Genomic DNA, 18282 nt, shown 5'->3' on the forward strand with positions numbered 1-18282 from the left:
GCTGGCATGATCAGATGACAGAGCAGGTGGAAGAATCCAGAAATAGGCCAAGGTCAGGCTCTCTCCTCTTGGCTGAATATTTAGCCAGTAGCACCTGTGACTCCCAGATGAGGGGTGATGTCAGCTGGCGATCATTTTTCAGGTAGCTGATGAGGTAACGCTGCCTTCTTGGGAAGCTGGTTAAGGATGACAGAAGCCCAGGGAGCTCCTCTCGCTGACATGAGTTGACCACTGTGTTCTGACCCCACAGGCCCCCACTCGGAGCCGCCAGCCTGCAATGCCAACTCCATCTCCTGCCCTTCAGCCTGCACTTGCAGTAATAACATCGTGGACTGTCGAGGGAAGGGCCTGACGGAGATTCCCGCCAACTTGCCAGAGGGCATCGTTGAAATGTAAGTGCCTGCCTGCCACCATCTGTCCCTGGTGAGTTCACCTCGTGGTCTCGGCCAATCCCTGCAGGCTGGCAGCATTGGGCTGTTAGAGCTGACTGTTGAAAATGCTCAGCCATCTCTTTGCTCTCCTTCCACGCTTTCCCAGGTATGACAGCTCAGGGGTCAAGAGCATAGACTCTCAAGCACAGTCAGCACATGAGAACCTGTAGACAAAATATGTCCAGCACCTATTTTTGTAAATAAAGTTTTATTGGCACACAGCCACACCCATTCATTTACATGTTGCCTATGGCTGTTCTTGTTGGGCATTATTGAGTAGCAATGACAAAGGAGCTTACGCCCCACCAAGCCTGATGTATCTTCCATGTGGCCCTTTACAGTAAAGGTTTACCAGTCCCTACCCTAGAGTCACTCCGTGATTATATCCTAGTTCTACCATGTACTAGCTGTATAACTGTGAGCAAAATAATAGCTCTCTTTCATCTCTAGTTTTCTTATTCAGAGTAATGTGATAATTGTAGTATTACTCAACAGGTCATGAAAACTAAATGAAATACCGCATGGAAAGCACTTAATACAGCCCTTGACACAAGGGCAAGTCTTCTATAAAATGGTGGTGGTACAAAGTATATGCATAATGAACTAATTTTATAGCTGCTGTTACAGAGCAAGAGCCTGAGCTCTTCATCATTCTGAATCAGTTTATTGTCATCCAGATTAGGCCTTTAGGTAACAAGACAAGTTTGTGTGTGTCTATGTGTGCACTGATGTCCAAAATTCCAAGAAAATTCATTTGTCCATGTAGCTCAATCTTGTCGACTCTTCTCTCATATGTTAAAAAATGGCCAGTGTCTCATTCTGGATTAGAGAGTCGATGAACACTGACCTCAAGATCACTCCTTACATGACAATAACTGTTAACATTTTCTACCTTCACTTTTAGGTGGCTTTATTAAACATTGGTTAGATGGAACCCCTCTCACTGAAAACATCATTAGATAAAATCCCTCCAAATAAAAGATGTTGTATACATTTCCCTCACCTCTCTGCTACACCTCACCTCTCCCTATGCCCCCTCCTTCCCCCTCCTTCTCCTCCTTTCCCCTCTTCCGCCCCCTGTTTGTCCTCTTATGCATGCCCTTCTGTTGCCAATGCATTCCAGTAGATGACCCAACTGACCCTTTCATTCATTCATGGGTTCATTCAACAAACATCTTTTGTGAGCCCACTCTGGTGCAATGATAATTCTGTGATTAGGGAGCAGCAATGAACAAAATAGACCAAATGTCTGCCCTTACGGTGCTTGCATTGCAGTGAAGAGAAGAGTGCAATGAACAGTAAACAAACCAAAGTAAGTTAGATAATATGGTAGAAGATGGGAGGTTCTGTGGAGAAAAGCAAAGATAAGAGAGAAGAAGCAAGTGGATATCTGGAGGAGGGTGTTGCTCATACAGAGGACAGTGTGTGCAAAGGCCCTGCGGTAGGGCTGTGCCTGGTATACCAGAAGGCCAGTGTGGCTGGAGTGGAGTAAACACAAAGGAAGTGTTAGTGGCTGAGGTCAGAGGGGTCATGAGGGGCCAGATCATGGGGCCATTTTAAGGACTTTGGTTTCACCCACTGAGACGAGAAGAAACATCTAGCTTACAACACAGGGGCCTTAGTTTCTTCTTTCTTTGTCTGGTTTGCTAACTTTTCTCTGATTCCCTTTGAAACATTCTCACCCAGCCTCAGTGGACACAATCTGTGCCTCTACACCCTTCCTGTAGGCAGGAACGAGTTAGCCAAGTGTGGTTTTGGCCTGACATCCATACCTTCTGTGCCTTCCCCCCCTTCACTCAGCCCTCAGTCTTCTTTCAGCAAGAACAACAGTGAATCCCCTTTGTGCTTTACTGGGATGTGCCTTCACTCCTCACGCTCCATTGCTCCAGCCTTGGAGAACGCTTCCTTCCACGGACCTCACTTAGACCTCGCCACCTGTCCCTCTCGGCCCCTCCCTGCCTGTCTGCCTCTTTTGATCCATTCCCCTGCCCTCTTCTTTCCTTGTCTGCACCCGTGATCTTTCCTTTTCCCTCGTCAGCCAGATCTCCTTCTCTGCCCAGTTCACCCTGTGCTCCTCGTCACAGGAGCCTGGCCCTCGTCTTCCATCCAGGCCCGAGTAGGACTCTGATCCTCCAAAGGTGGATGTCAAGACAGAATTCCTGCCAACGCATGCCTCATTGCAGATTCGCATTGAACATTCCTATCTCTGCACCGCCGCACTTCTTTCCCCTTCCATCTGCCAGGTTTTATCTTTTCTCTTTGGCAGCCACAGAGCTTCCCTTGGCCAGGTCTCAAACCATAGCATGATGGAAAAGGCCAGTCTAATAATCATGCTGTAACCACTGAGCCCCACAGCAGCCCTGATTCGGGAGCTCAGGCTTGCTCACCCTCCTTTCCTGCTTCATGTGCCGACACTCCAGCTCGGGCCTGACAGGCTCACAGATTAGGCATCTGAGGGAGAGAAATCACAGACATCCACGCTGGAGGGGAAGCCCATGGAGGCCAGACCATACCTAGGCCGCTGGGCTCACACCCGAGCATGGAATTATAAAAGGAACATGGACAGGCTAGACTAGTTATTTCTGAAAGCCTGTCTGATTATTACTGAGTTTTTCCTTAAATGAGGTAAAGTAAAAATAACAAGAACAATGTGATATTTTTCCATTGAGCAAAAAGATTCCATTTAAAGAAGCTTCTTTTAACATTCTAGACTTCCTTATTCCATTACCATTATTGTCAAAGATATTCTTCATTTTATAAAATGATGGGCTCTGAAGGAAGAATATGTGTGTGTAATAGAAATGTGTTTAATTATATGTGTGAATATTATATAATTATAAATATATGTCTGTATATAAATAGTATGTATAACAGACACACAGAAATTGCCTTAATTGATTAAATAAGAGGTCTAAACCACCTCAGTTCAGTTCAGTTCAGTCACTAAGTCACGTCTAACTCTTCGCGACCCCATGGACTGCAGCATGCTAGGCTTTCCTGTCCTTCACCATCTCCCAGAGCTTGTTCAAACTTGTGTCCATTGACAGTGATGCTATCCAACCATCTCATCCTCTGTAACCTCCTTCTCCTCCTGCCTTCAATCTTTCCCAGCATCAGGATCTTTTCTAATGAGTCCATTTTTCACATCACATGGCCAGAGTGTTGGGGCTTCAGCTTCAGCATCAGTCCTTCCAATGAATATTCAGAGTCGATATCTTTTAGGATTGACTTGTTTGATCTCCTTGCTGTCAAAGAGACTCTCAAGAGTCTTCTCCAACACCATAGTTCAAAGCATCAGTTCTTTGGCACTCACTTTTTTTATGGCCCAACTCTCATATCCATACATGACTGCTGGAAAAACCATACCTTTGACTAGATGGACCTTTGTTGGCAAAGTATTGGCTTTTCGTTTTAACATGCTGTCTAGGTTGGTCATAGCTTTTCTTCCAAGGAGCAAGTGTCTTTTAATTTCATGGCTGCAGTCACCATCTGCAGTGATTTTTGGAGCCCAAGACAATAAAGTCTGTCACTGTTTCCATTGCTTCCCCATCTATTTGCCATGAAGTGATGGAACCAGATGTCATGATCTTCATTTTTTGAATGTTGAGTTTTAAGCCAGCTCTTTCACTCTCCTCTTTCACTTTCATTAAGAGCCTCTTTAGTTCCTCTTTGCTTTCTGCCATTAGGGTGGTGTCATCTGCATATCTGAGGTTATTGATATTTCTCCTGGAAATCTTGATTCCAGCTTGGGCTTCATCCAACCCGGCATTTCTCATGATGCATATAACTTAAATAAGCAGGGTGACAATATACAGCCTTGACATACTCCTTTCCCAACTTGGAACCAGTCTGTTGTTCCATGTCCATGTCCAGTTCCATGTCCATGTTGCTTCTTGACCTCTGTACAGATTTCTCAAGGTGGTCTGGTTTTCCATCTCTTTAAGGATTTTCCACAGTTTGTTGTGATCCACACAGACAAAGGCTTTAGCATAGTTAATAAAGCAGAAGTAGATGTTTTTCTGGAACTCTCTTGCTTTTTCTATGAGCCAACGAATGTTGGCAATTTGATCTCTGGTTCCTCTGCCTTTTCTAAATCTAACTTGAACATCTGGAAGTTCTCAGTTCACGTACTGTTGAAGCCTAGGTTGGAGAATTTTGAGCATTACTGTGCTAGTGTGTGAGATGAGTGCAATTGTGCGATAGTTTGAACATTCTTTGGCATTGCCTTTGAGATTGGAATGAAAACTGACCTTTTCCAGTCCTGTGGCCACTGATGAGTTTTCCAAAATTGCTGGCATATTGAGTGCAGCACTTTCACAGCATCATCTTTCAGGATTTGAAATAGCTCAATTGGAATTCCATCACCTCCACTAGCTTTGTTCGTAATGATGCTTCCTAAGGCCCACTTGACTTCGCACTGCAGGATGTCTGGTTCTAGGTGAGTGATCACACCATTGTGATTATCTGGGTCATTAAGATCTTTTTTGTATAGCTCTTTTGTGTTCTTGCCACCTCTTCTTCATATCTTCTGCTTCTGTTAGGTCCATACTGTTTCTGTCCTTTATTGATCCCATCTTTGCATGAAATGTTCCCTTGGTATCTCTAATTTTCTTGAAGAGATCTCTAGTCCTTCCAATCCTATTGTTTTCCTCTGTTTCTTTGCATTGATCACTTAGGAAGGTTTTCTTATATCTCCTTGCTCTTCTTTGGAACTCTACATTCAGATGGATATATTTTTCCTTTTCTCCTTTGCCTTTAGCTTCTCTTCCTAACTATTTGTAAGGCCTCCTTAGACAACCGTTTTGCTTTTTTGCATTTCTTCCTCTTGGGGATGGTTTTGATTACCATCTCCTGTACAATGTCACGAACTTCTGTCCATAGTTCTTTTGGCACTCTATCAGTTCTAATCCCTTGAATCTATTTGTCACTTCCACTGTATAATCATAAGGGATTTGATTTAGGTCATACCTGAATGGCCTAGTGGTTTTGCCTACTTTCTTCTATTTAATTCTGAATTTGGGTGCAATAAGGAGTTCATGATCTGAGCCACAGTCTGCTCCTGGTCTTGTTTTTGCTGACTGTATAGAGCTTCTCCATCTTCAGCTGGCTGCAAAGAATATAATCAACCTGATTTTGGTGTTGACCATCTGGTGATGTCCATGTATACAGTCGTCTCATGTGTGGTTGGAAGATCATGTTTGTTATGACTGGTGTGTTCTTTTGGCAAAACTCTGTTAGCCTTTGCCCTGCTTGATTCTGTACCCCAAGGCCAAACTTGCCTGGTACTCCATGTGTCTCTTGACTTCCTACTTTGCATTCCAGTCCCCTATGATGAAAAGGACATCTTATTTTGTTGTTAGTTCTAGAAGGTCTTGTAGGTCATCATAGAACTGTTCAACTTCAGCTTCTTCAGCATTAGTGGTTGGGGCATAGGCTTGGATTACTGTGATATTGAATGGTTTGCCTTGGAAATGAACAGAGATCATTCTGACATTTTTGAGATTGCACCCAAGTAGTGCATATTGGGTTATTGACTGTGAGGGCTACTCCATTTCTTCTAAGGGATTCTTGCCCACAGTAGTAGATATAATGGTCATCTGGATCAAATTCACCTATTTGCTGGCAAAACCAGCTAGCCCATGAAATCTAGAAATTTGGGAATGGCCAACTTAGCTAGAGTACCTCTAAAAATAAGCAGCCACAAACAACAAGCATGGTCTTAAGACTGTAGACCATGGATTCAGACAGACCCGCATTTTAGCTCTTCCCTGCCTTTTAACCATTGACAAATAACATTTCTGCGTCTTGGTTTACTCAGCTGAAAATGTAGAGGCTAGTGGTACCTTCTTAATGGTTCATGTGAAAGTTAGATGAATATATGCTATCAAATGCTTAGCATTGGGTCTGGCACATAAGATATACAGTGTTAGCAGTGACTGGTATGATTTTACTATGACTGCGGCTACTGCTCCCACCACTTTTATCTTAGGCATGGTAAGAAAGGTTGGGAACCACATCAGAGGAGCTGGAATTACCTGCGTTAGATCCCTCCCTAAAGCTTGTTCAGTTCTTTGAAGATTATGGTAGAGAGAATAGGTTCAAAAACTAGGCTAGCCACTTGCATTATGAATTGAGCCTGACAGTAGCTCATTTTCATGCAAATATATGCAGACATGGAAATAAGGCTGTCCCTGCTAACCGGGCACCCATGGGCCACCAGACAGATTGCCTGGGACTTCTCTTGCTATGCTTCACTCATTCTCCTCATGATAAAATGAAGCTGAGACATCAAAGCAGTTGAGGCGCAAGGCTCTCTGGTTGGATACTGAGAGAGGTGACATGTATGAGAGAACTCTGCAGAGGAAACCTGTTTGTTCCTTGAGGCAACAAAGCCCGTTGCTGGAAGTCTATGTGTTGGCCTGTCTTTAGAGCAGTTAAAATTCGTATTCTTAATCAATGAGAGACCAGAAGATGGGAGAGGGTGAAAGATGGGAAAGAAGGAGCAGAGAGTGGACATCATAACATGCACCCCAAGATGCATAGGAAGTGTCTGATTTATCATCCAAAGGCATCTGAATGTGACTTCTCTTCTTACCATCAAGAATTTCACCTCGGGACTTCCCTGGTGGTTCAGTGGCTAAGACTCTGTGCTCCCAAAGCAGGCAGCCTGGGTTCGATCCCCAGTCAGGAAACTAGATCCCACGTGCTGCAACTGAGACCTTGGCGTAGCCAAATAAATTAAAAAAAAAAAATTTCCATCTTATGTCCATGGCCACTTGTATAACCCAGATATCTCCTTCTCCTTAGGGATACTCTGCACTGCATCCAGTTCTCTGTTCCCTATCTGCCCAGTCTTGAGCTGGTCATGCTGCCCTTAAACCTGGGGATGGATCTGCACTCCCCAACATTGGGGGGACGGAAGGGCTGTCTCTCATGCGGAGCACCTGGCAGACTCTTTCAGGTCGTTTTTCAAAGCCAGAGCAGTTCACAGAAGTGTGCGCTGGTCTCCCCACACAGCAGAGCCAATTCCTCTAAAAATAGCTTTCTTCCAGAGAACCCACAGCGAGACCGTTCACTGCAGATTTTCCTCGAAACTGAGCTCCCATCAGCACAGTTCTTGCTGATCCCTGTCATTTCTCTGAACCCGCTGCAGCCTCCAGCAGGGACAGATTCTGGGAAGAGCTAGAGGCCCACACGTCCTGTTCTGTGGTCCTCATCCCACCCTCCTAGGTCCTCAGGGCTTGAGAGGGACTGTCTGTACCTAGAGCTCCTTCTTCATCTCTGTCCCATCTCCTTCCATTTTTACTCTTTACCCCACTTAGTCTCATCCCTGTCTCATGCCCTCAGCTCTAACAAATAAATTTAGCTTCTCGAGAAAGGTTATTGTTGTTTAGTTGCTAAGTCATGTCCAATTCTTTGCAACCTCATGGCCTGTAGCCCGCCAGGATCCTCTGTCCATGGGATTTTTCCAGGCAAGAATGCTAGAGTGGGTTGCCATTTCCTTCTTCAGAGGATCTTCCCAACCCAGGGATCGAATCCATGTCTCCTTCATTTGCAGCCAGATTGTTTTACCACCAAGCCCAGAGAAAGGTTGTGGATGGAGTTAAATGTCAACTCAAATCAGAGCATCAAAGGAGAAAGGTAGCCCCATTTTCCACATGGCCTCACCTCAACCCTATTGTTTATCCACAGTGGAGAGATAAACAATGGTTTATCTGCTTAACAAGCAAATATGCACCTATGACACTGTTCACCAAGGAATTTTTTAGAGAGAGAAATTAAAAAAAAAAAAAAAAAGCAGCCAGCAGAACAAAAGGGGTTGGAGGACTCTGGGCATCATCAACATCTGGGATTCTTAAAACATTCTGAGGACACCGGGTTTCTGGGGGACTGCCATGTGGAAGGAGGGGGATGGGGTGGGTGGGGACAGGTGAGAAAAGGGGAAGCCGATCAGGCAGCAGAATGATTAAGAACAGAGCCTTGAGATAGATAGCCCCAGGGTGTTTTTTATTTTATGTATATACTTATTTATTTTTGGATGTGCTGGGTCTCCGTTGCTTTTCGAGGACTTTCTCTAGTTGCAGCAAGCAGGTGCTGACTCTCTAGTTGTGGTGTGCAGGCTTCTCATTGTGGTGGCTTCGCTTGTTGCAGAGCGTGGGCTTTAAGGAATGTGTGCTTCAGTAGTTGTGGCTAGAGGGCTCTAGAGTGAGGGCTCAGTATTTTCAGCACACAAGCTTGGTTGCTCCTTGGCATGTGGAATCTTCCCAGACCGGGGATCGAACCTGGATCCCCTGCATTGCCAGGCAGATTCTCAACCACTGGACCACGAAGGAAGTCCAGTCCTGGAGTTTGAGTCTTACTTCTGGCTCTTTGGGTACCTGCATTAACAGCTTAGGGCTTCTCAGGTGGCTCAGTGGTAAAGAATCCACCTGCCAAAGCAAGAAGATGCAGGAGATGCAGGTTCAATTCCTGGCTTGGGAAGATCCCTGGGGGAGGAAATGGCAACCAGTATTCTTGCCTGGGAAATCCTGTGGACAGAGGAGCCTGAAGGGCTGCAGTCCATGGGGTCACAGAGAGTCAGACACAGCTGAGTGACTCAGCACACACGCACGCTTAACAGCTCCTGTTTCACTCAGTTCCCATCTTTGCAAAGTGGGGCTCATCATCTCTACTAGAGATTCTCCATGAAGGTTAAATAGCATACTTGTGTAGAAAATTAGCACAATGTTTGAAAACTACTAAACGGAATCTGAAAGGGAAAAATTGATTTTCGTGTCACATATGTAACATGATAGAACGCTTTCGTTTCAAGTTCTCATTTTTTTCAAAGTTGATGACAAAGATTTCTCTGTTAGAGGCATCTGAGAATATGCATATAATAATAAGAGCAAACCTGACCCTGTGTCGGCACCTGTTTTCTGCAGGCAATGCCAGGAACTCTGCAGAGCTGGTTAGGAATGACTCATGCCACATATGCCCACATGCTTCATCTTTGTTGTTATTTTTTAATATCTATTCAATGTATTTGTTTATTTGGCTTCACTGGACCTTAGTTGTGACATGCAAGATCTTTCATTATGGCACACGGGCTCACTGGTTGGCGCTTGCAGGCTTGGTTGCTCTGTGGCATGTGGGATCTTAGTTCCCCAACTGGGGGTAAAACCGCATCCCCCACATTCCAAGGCAGATTCTTAACCACTGGACCACCAGGGAAGTCCCATGTTGTTGCTATTTTGGTAACACTACTTGCTTTGTAGCACTGTTGAGGGAATAAAATGAGCCAGTGTGTGCAGAGGACAGTGTATGAGGTACAGCAGGCCCTCAGTAAATGGTCGATGCCCATCATCCTTGCAGCCAATGTTCTGACCCAGCTCCAAACCCTCTTTACCAGGTGACTTGCTGCCATGGCCCTGCTCCGGCTGTGTCCCTGCCAATCCCTCTGGCATCACGTTGACGTCTGTGTTGCTAGAAATGTATTGTGCTCAGCTGAGTGTTTGCAAATGACAGATCATTAAGGAAGCACTGAGGAACTAGGGCAAATCAATACAGCACACAAATGGCTGCAATCCCCATCAGATGTTCCCATTGTTTCTGGTGCCGGAAGATGCTCAGATGTTTGATTTGTATGTTTGTTTTTATGCTGGTTCTATTAAATCAGTTCGCAGCCTGAAGAATGTTTGCCAAAGAAAGACACACGTGCCAGTTAAGAGAGACCGAAGACAGCCGCTGGCTTCAGACACGTCCCAAATGTGACAGTTTTTGCTGATGTTCATGCTGCTTTTTGTCCTTCACACTGAATTTTTGTCATGGGGAGCATGGATCTTTGCATGCTCGTTCCAAGCTGTGTAAAACCCACCAGAGGCCACCTACTGGGTAGAGCCTGTGGGAGCGGGGCACACCCCCCCCAGACTTCCGCCCTTGACCGAGGGGCCATTTTCCTAAGGATGGACAGGCAGTACCAAAGGAATGGCGATGCCTCGGCTGCCAATGGCTTTCAGCAAAGCTCAGTGACTGCGAGTGTGGGCTCTCCAGCTGGGTGAATGTGAGTCTGAGTCCCAGCTGCAGCTTGTCCTGCTTTGTGAACTGAACGAGTGACTTAAACTCTCTGAGCCTCAGTGTTCTCATGGTTAAAGTGGGAACAGTGATAAGGAATAGGACCGGCCTCCAGGAGGTGTAAATATTTAGACAAACCTGTGCAAAGCTCTTAGCCCAATGCCTGACTTAACAAGTACAGGCCGATACATATTAGCTCTAATTGTTGTTATCATTCTTACCCTGTCTTTAACTTCACATTTGAAGTACACTGACCAACTCTGGAGCCCCCTGCGGCCCAGGCTAACCCACAGCATGTCCTGGCCTTGGCACTCTATAAAGGGTTGGATGTCCAGCTGGTACCCACAGCAGTGTAAGAGGCAGAGAGACTGCAGAGATAAAGACCCTCCCCAGAGTGTGCCAGGGTAAAGAGTACAGGATACACAGCAACGTCCCAGCCAGGGTTAACAGGCTAAGATCGGAATTCTTTGTTCTTTGTTCAAAGCCACACCTTTGCACTCTGCATACATTTTATAAATATACACATATACAAATTATATATATATATATATATATAATATATACTTTTCCCAACCCAAGGATCCAACCCAGGTCACCTGCATTACAGGTGGATTCTTTACCATCTGAGCCACCAGGGAAATCCCAAATATACATACACACACACACACATCTATATTCCACCTTCCTTCAACTTCTACAGCCTTTTTTTTTTACAAAATATCTACTTCAGAGTGTACTTGATGTCTCCAGATGAGGACTGGGATCTTCACCCCTTAAACTTTTCTGGGACTTTGGCAAAGCTACGTTAGTCCCTGGGCCTCAGTTTCTCCGTGTTTTCAGAGAAGGCAGAGCATCCATTGGGTAGAAAAAGAAAGATGCCATCTCTGCCACTTGAAGCTCTGTTGCTTTGGATAGGCTACTGGGTCCCTGTAGGTTTTGGTTTCCTCATCCACAAAATAGGACCGACACAGCTTGCCTCCACAGTGCAAGGGCTCAGAGAGAGAAACAGACATAAATCAACTCGATTCTATAAAGGACAGCTCTTCTTGCTATAGTATCAACAAAATCTGGTTCTGTGATGGGCTATCTTGGGCTCATCTCTCTCACCAGATTATTAAACTCCTGGGGACGGATGCCACCTCCTGCTCCTTGACTCACCGCTCCCTTAGCTCTGGCGCCATCACCAAGGTGACGTTACTCCTCACGCTCTGCACGGGCAGCCGGCTGACCTGACCTGTGCTCCTGGCCTGCAGCTAGGAGCGATGGGTCCTCTTGCAGGAGTGGAAGGGGTTGCCATCGTTACAGCGAGTGGTTCTCTCCAGAGGCATCCTCCCGCCCCCAGCCCCCTGCCAGAGTGGCAGGTGAAGCCCAGGATTCCTGGAGAGCATTTGCCACCTGACTGGCCTCCCCAACGGTCCACAGAGCTGCTGCCTTGGCTGAGAAATTCCTGAACTCTGCTCAGCTGGAAAATGAGAATGTCCTTGGACCTTCTCAGTCAAGGCGGCCTGCCCAGATCTGCCGCCTCTGTGGATGGCTGTATCCCATAGCGCGCAGCCTCTGCAACCTCATGGCATGCTTCTTGACTCACCATGAGCCAGCCAGGCCCCTGTCCAGCCATCCTGTGCCCACGGGCCCAGCAGAGCATACCCCTGCCTGCTCCAGCCCCACAAAGGCTCTCTTAATAGACCGTGGCAGTCTCATTTGTAGACTCGATTCATCCGGCAGCCAGGAATGATCTATCCTGATGCTCCTCTCTCCTCTCACCCGCCCTTCCTCCTTCTCCCCCCGCAACCCCTCACCCCCTTCCTTCCGCCTGGAGAGTGATTTGTCTGTATTATGGGTAGGCCTGACAAACCATTCCACATTAGCAGCTGAGATGTTGTTTGAAATGGGAAAATTGCTGGCAAACTGCTCCATTAGTGGTTCCAGTAACAAATACTCTCTTTCCCCCAATGAAGATGAGATTGCAGGGGCACAAATTAATATGACTGTCTCCCCTTTTCTGCAGTGGGGATTACTCTTCAAGATGAATGGGTTCATCCCAGCCAGAAATGTGCCTCCTCTAGACATAGCCTCCAAGGGAGCCAGCTCCTCCTGTCGCTTCCTTCTGCTTCCCCCAGCCCTCCCCTCCACACACACACATCTTTCTGTGTGTCTTCCCAGCAAAGGATTTGGGGCTCATCCATGCCAAACGAGGAGGTGATGAAAAGATCCGCACCTCGGAAAGACGGGAGATGGATGAGGAGGAGATGCTGAGTCCTCAGCCTGGGCCAGGCCCTCATTCATCACCTCTAATAGAGGGCCCTGCCTCCCACTCACGCCCGTTTCCCACCACACCTGTTCTTGGTGACAGGAAGTCATTTGAGAGATGAAAGAATAAAGAACGGAGAAGCATGCTCGCTCCCCACGCTCCTTCTCTTCCGAGGAAGCTGTGGGCCCTGAGCCTGCAGCTTCTCTTGTTCTTTGTAGAGTAGTAGGGGAGGAAGCATTTCAGCAAAGTCTGTAAGACAGTAAAGCCACAGACTGCAGCAGCAGCCCCAGGGGAGCGGTCCATTCTGGGCTCTTGGGGCCCTCCAGGTGTCAGGGAGCCAGTTTGATGAATGTCAGGCTGGGAGCTTAAAGACTTGTAGACTCCATCATACTAGAACAGCCAGTTAAAAACCCAGAAACAAATATTGAATCATTAGGTTGTACACCTGAAATTAATATGAAGTTCTATGTCAATTATCCCTCCATTAAGAAAAGAAAAGCCCAGAAATGAAGTCAGCTTTGGTCATGTCTGCCTGTGCACCATGCCAGCAGCAGAGTACTTGAGGTTTTAACTGAATGGTGATTTGCTTCCAGGATAGACAGGCAATGCTATCTGTCCATCTCTCTTTGCTCATCCTTCTCTTTATCCCTTTGCCTTTCTTCAGCCCTCTGGTTACTTCCTACAACATTTCCTGAAGATGACAACTGCTTTGCAAAGACAACTTGTCATCAGCAAGAACCAAATATCCTCAAGGAGAAGTCCTCTTTTCTAGCTTTCTCCCAGGGAAGTTAGACCCTGGGCTGGGCACCCCCAGACACCAGAACATGAGTCTCTGGCTTTTGGACAGCGTTTACCAAGTCTCTCTTGTCCAGGAATGTGCGCCATTGATGGGAGAAATCATCCTGTCCTCAAGGCCCCTGGCAACCACTTATTGATGGATAAACTGTCCTCAAGGCCCCTGGCAACCACCTATTGATGGATAAATGGTTAATCGACTCTTGTCTGCTCTGTTTCTCAGACGCCTGGAACAGAACTCCATCAAATCCATCCCTGCTGGAGCCTTCACCCAGTACAAGAAACTGAAGCGCATGTGAGTCTCCCCAGTGAGAAAGGAGCCCAGATCTTTTCAGTCTGGGGGGTCACAGGTGTAGTGGGCAGTCTCCCCAGATAAGAAGCTGCATGGCCATGCTCGGGAGAGCTCAGTGTTAGACCTGGAACGTCTCCCAAGACTGGGAGGTATGGCCTGAGTGTTGCATTCAGATGAGGAGGTGTATGGGTTTAGGATCTCAGAGCTTAGGGTGTCTCCAGCTACAGTGAAGTAAAATTATCTGGGTAGGTGGTGGAACTGAGTTGGCCTAAAAAAGGTCCCATCTCACCATTTTACTGCCCTCTGGCTTTGGGGATGTGGACCTCAAGTAGGCGCATCAGTAGAGATGTGACAGTGACTCTGTATCATCCTACAGCACCATCACCAACACCCCTACCTCCATGCACACATTGAGCTAACAAATGCTTAGCAGGTGTCCACCAGGTGTAGAGAACTCTGCTGGCATCTATGGGTAGAAGACAAACTAAAATGAAGTCTGCTCTGATGGTACTTACATATTTGAGTGGGAGGGCAAATATCAGAAACTGATCAGTACTAGAAAGTATTGGGTTGGCCAAAAAGTTCGTTTGGGGTTTTCTGTATCATCTCACGGAATAAAACAAAAGAAGGGAAGAGAGTCATAGAGAGGCCGTCTCCAGGCGGGTTGGCCCATGAAACCCTCTGTGTGTGGGTGACCTGAATGAAGGAAGGGAGGGAGTCTAGATGAGCTCTCAGGATGGTTTGCAGAATAGTGAGGCAGAATGGAGTGAATGAAAAGGAGAGTGGCAGAGATTGTGCTGGAATGGTAGGTAAGGACCAGATCCTATGGACCCTTTAGACCGGTGGTCAGGACTTTCTAATCTTTCTAAGTGAGATAAGAAGATTAGATCATCACCCTCAGCCGTGATGATTCCCAGCATTGCCATTACCACCATATCCAGTATTACGCCATCACTATGTCCTATCAGTACCTGGTGACGCCACCATGACTGACAGCATCTGAGCCTCGTTGCCCTCATCCCCGCCATCGTGGCAGCATCATCAGCCCCACCCCTCCCCTTCACGTGACTGCCAGGAGCACTTCTCTGTGAGTCCATCAGAGTGGGGCACTCTGAAGGGAGGCTAGTAGGATTCAGATACACCCCCAACCATTGCCATCATAGATATGAAGAACCTGGGAGGGAGGCTCTCTTCCCTTTTCCAACCTAAAAAATCATTTATGATAGCCCCGTAATCACGATGCCATTTTCATTGCATTTGCTTCCTTTCTCTGGCCGCCAACGTAGGCAGGAGAGAGAGCAGGTAGAAATAGGCACGGACTTGGTTTTGTTCCCTTCCACTGCAGGCTGATTCATCAATCTCCCTTGAGTAGGAGGGCCTACATTAAAGAGGTTAAGTGTCTGCTGGCTCCTTTTATGTTAAAAATAAACATCCCTGAGAAACAGTGGCATTGGTAGGCTTTACACTCAGATATCAGGAAACCAACTTCCCATCTCCCTGGAAATCCAAACCAAACAAGATTTTCTTCTGGTACAGTTCCAGAAGTAGAAACCAACATAATGTGCCAGCCCTGAGCACATACTCCTTCCCTCCACTAGGCAGCATTCCTGTTGGAGGAGCTGTATATATATAGGCCTTAATATTTAAAACCTTGGACCATTAATCTCCCGGTCTCCCTGCTTTCCCAGCTCACTCTGCATACCCCCCCAATTCATTTTTAAAGCCCAGCTTGATTATGCAGCCAGATTAGTAATTTCAGTGAAAAATGACAAATTCAGTCACTGCCCCAACCTCTATCTCTTGCATGATTTAAGTGACTACTCTAATTTTTTGTGAAGTCCAGGTAATTTAGAACATGGCTATGTTTTACTGTCCTTTCTCCATCCCCTTAAAATTGCCATGATCTGTGCATTCAAAATTCATAAGACCTTCTCAGTTATGACCTGGAGAGTGAATTTCATTTTTGATCATTTTGATGCTATTGATATTTACTATGATGCTGTTTTTTTCCTTCCCAAGAGGATGGTGGTAGGAAAGAGAGAGCACTTAAAATTTTTTCTGACTAACAGAATGTCAGAAATCTAGACTGAAGTACAAGGGCTTGGGAGACGTAGGGTCCCTGGTGAAAACAGATTTTAAAACACAAAGGGTGAATTCCTCCCAGGCGTCTGTGACCTGTTTATCTCTAATATCTCACAGAAAGATGTTTTCCTTCAACAATGAATGAACCACATCCTCTTCTTATCTCCATTCCAATGACAAAAAAGTTTTCCTTGATTGAATGGCTTTGTCCCTGAATAGAATGAATTTCAAGTGGTCAGCTTAGTGTAAAAAAAGTACTTCCAGGTAAAATCTAATATAAAGGTTTTGCTGTGGTTCAGTCACTCAGTTGTCTGACTCTTTGCCACCCCATGGACTGCAGCATGCCAGGCTTCCCTGTCCTTCATCATCTCCCAGAGTTTGCTCAAACTCACATCTATTGAGTCAGTGATGCCATCCAACCATCTCATCCTCTGTTGCCCCCTTCTCCTCCTGCCCTCGTCAGGAGGAGAAGACCCCAGCATTAGGGTTTTTTCCAGTAAGTCAGCTCTCTCATCAGGTGGCCAAAGTATTGGAAGTTCAACTTCAGCATCAGTCCTTCCAATGAATATTCAGAGTTGATTTCCTTTAGGATTGACTGGTTTGATCTCCTTGCTGTCCAAGGGACTCTCAAGAGTCTTCTCAACACCACAGTTTAAAAGCATCAGTTCTCTGGTGCTCAGCCTTTTTTATGGTCCAACCCTCAATTCATACATGACTACTGGGAAAAACCATAGTTTTGACTATACAGACCTTTCTTGGCAAAACGATGTCTCTGTCTTTTAATATGCTGTCTGGGTTTTTTTCTTCCAAGGAGCAAGCATCTTTTAATTTCATGGGTGCGTTCACCATCCACAGTGATTTTGGAGCCCAAGAAAATAAAGAGTAGGAGGGAGAGTAGGAGGCATTAGGGAGGATGCCCCAGTCTCACAGGGCTGGTTACATGGGAGCAGTGATGCTTGAAGGCCACACTTTCAAGATGTTGAGTTCTTTCCCTCCCATGCGCTTAGGCAGAGCAATATTCCACAAGTGCCACCAACTTCTAGTGTTTTAAGCTCATATTCCCCACTTGACCCTCATCAGCATTGGAAGTTACCACCTCTGTTGTGGACAGCCTGCAAAGGCCACTTCTTCTCCACCACCCAGGGGGCTGGGGTAGGTTTGAGACTAACCGTGTTCCGAAGTACTGGTCTCAAGCGTAACCCAGGGACCGCCCGCCTTGGAGTCGCCTGGAGCTTTGTTATGTGTGCAGATTTCTAATCCCAGCTCCCCAGCTGGCCAGATCAGGCTTTCTATGGGTGTGTTTAATTTGTTTAAATCTTTTAGCCTCACTTCATGGCGTGTGGGATCTTAGTGCCCCAAGCAGGGATCCCACCTGTGCCCCCTGCACTGGCAGCATGGAGTCTTAACCACTGGATCATCAGGGCAGCCCCTGTGGGTGCCTTTTAATAAACTTCTAATGGGGTTTGAGAACCACTACTCAAGGGTGACCCAGACACCAGGAATCAGCTCTGGGACCCCCTGATGTAGACTGGGAGGGGTCAGGCGTGGAGATGGGTGGGCACTCAACCTTCCTAGGCTGCCTTCCTGTCCAGGGCCACCACCTTCTGCACCCAACTCAGTGAAGTAGAAAGGAGACTGGAGATGCCAGTTCTGTGCCCAAATCGCTGTGTCTGATCACTTGTCACTCCAGGTCCTTTATCCCCCGTGGCTGCTATTTCCTTCCTACAGAATTAAGAACCACCACAGTCAGTTCCCAGCTAAACTATCACTTCTCCAATATCTGCGTGCATGTGTGTGTGCCTGGGCACTCAGTCACGTCTGACTCTTTGCGACCCTACAGACTGTAGCCCACCAGGATCCTCTGTCCATGGAATTTTCCAGGCGAGAATACTGGAATGGGTTGCCATGCCCTCTTCCAGGGAATCTTCCTGACCCAGGGATCGAACCAAAATCTCTTGTGTCTCCTGTGTCAGCCAGCAAGTTCTTTACCAGCTGAGCCACTAGGGGAGCCCAATCCCAGATCTACTCCCCAGCATCTTCAAATCATGAGACATCTCACCTTGTCCTTAGAGAAAAATGCTTTCAGAAGTCTAGTTGTGAACTGAAGACTAATTTGCACTGACAAGGCTAAAGCACAGGGCTTCCCCACTTATCACAGAATTTTCTATCACATGGTAGAGGGCTCAGGATCTTGAAGGGACATCCACTAGGGATGTCACCAAAAAAAAAAAAAATCACCAAACAAAACAGGCTTTCTCACTGGAATGATCTAAGCACAGACTGCGCACTTGCCTGAAATGCCTTGCTAGGCAGCCATGCTGAGGGCCAGCAAGATTAGGGTAATCTGGGGCATTTGCTTGTTAAGACCCTTATACCAA

General features: G+C 46.5%; 1 protein-coding gene across 5 annotated transcripts in view; it reads left to right on the forward strand.

The window, feature by feature from the left end:
* The window catches only part of SLIT3 (slit guidance ligand 3), a 703024-nt gene that overhangs the window by 563755 nt on the left and 120987 nt on the right, over window positions 1-18282 (forward strand). For 3 of the 5 annotated variants that reach the window (XM_081520699.1, XM_081520702.1, XM_081520703.1), the window contains 2 exons: window positions 251-392; window positions 13754-13825. In XM_081520699.1, coding sequence (XP_081376825.1) covers window positions 251-392; window positions 13754-13825 — 214 coding nt within the window. The remainder of the gene's footprint in view (window positions 1-250; window positions 393-13753; window positions 13826-18282) is intronic. The other 2 variants (XM_081520700.1, XM_081520701.1) reach the window with 1 other exon arrangement.

This window comes from Giraffa tippelskirchi, chromosome 8, assembly GCF_054371585.1.
Source record: "Giraffa tippelskirchi isolate mGirTip1 chromosome 8, T2T-mGirTip1v1.2.pri, whole genome shotgun sequence".
NCBI lineage: Eukaryota > Metazoa > Chordata > Mammalia > Artiodactyla > Giraffidae > Giraffa > Giraffa tippelskirchi.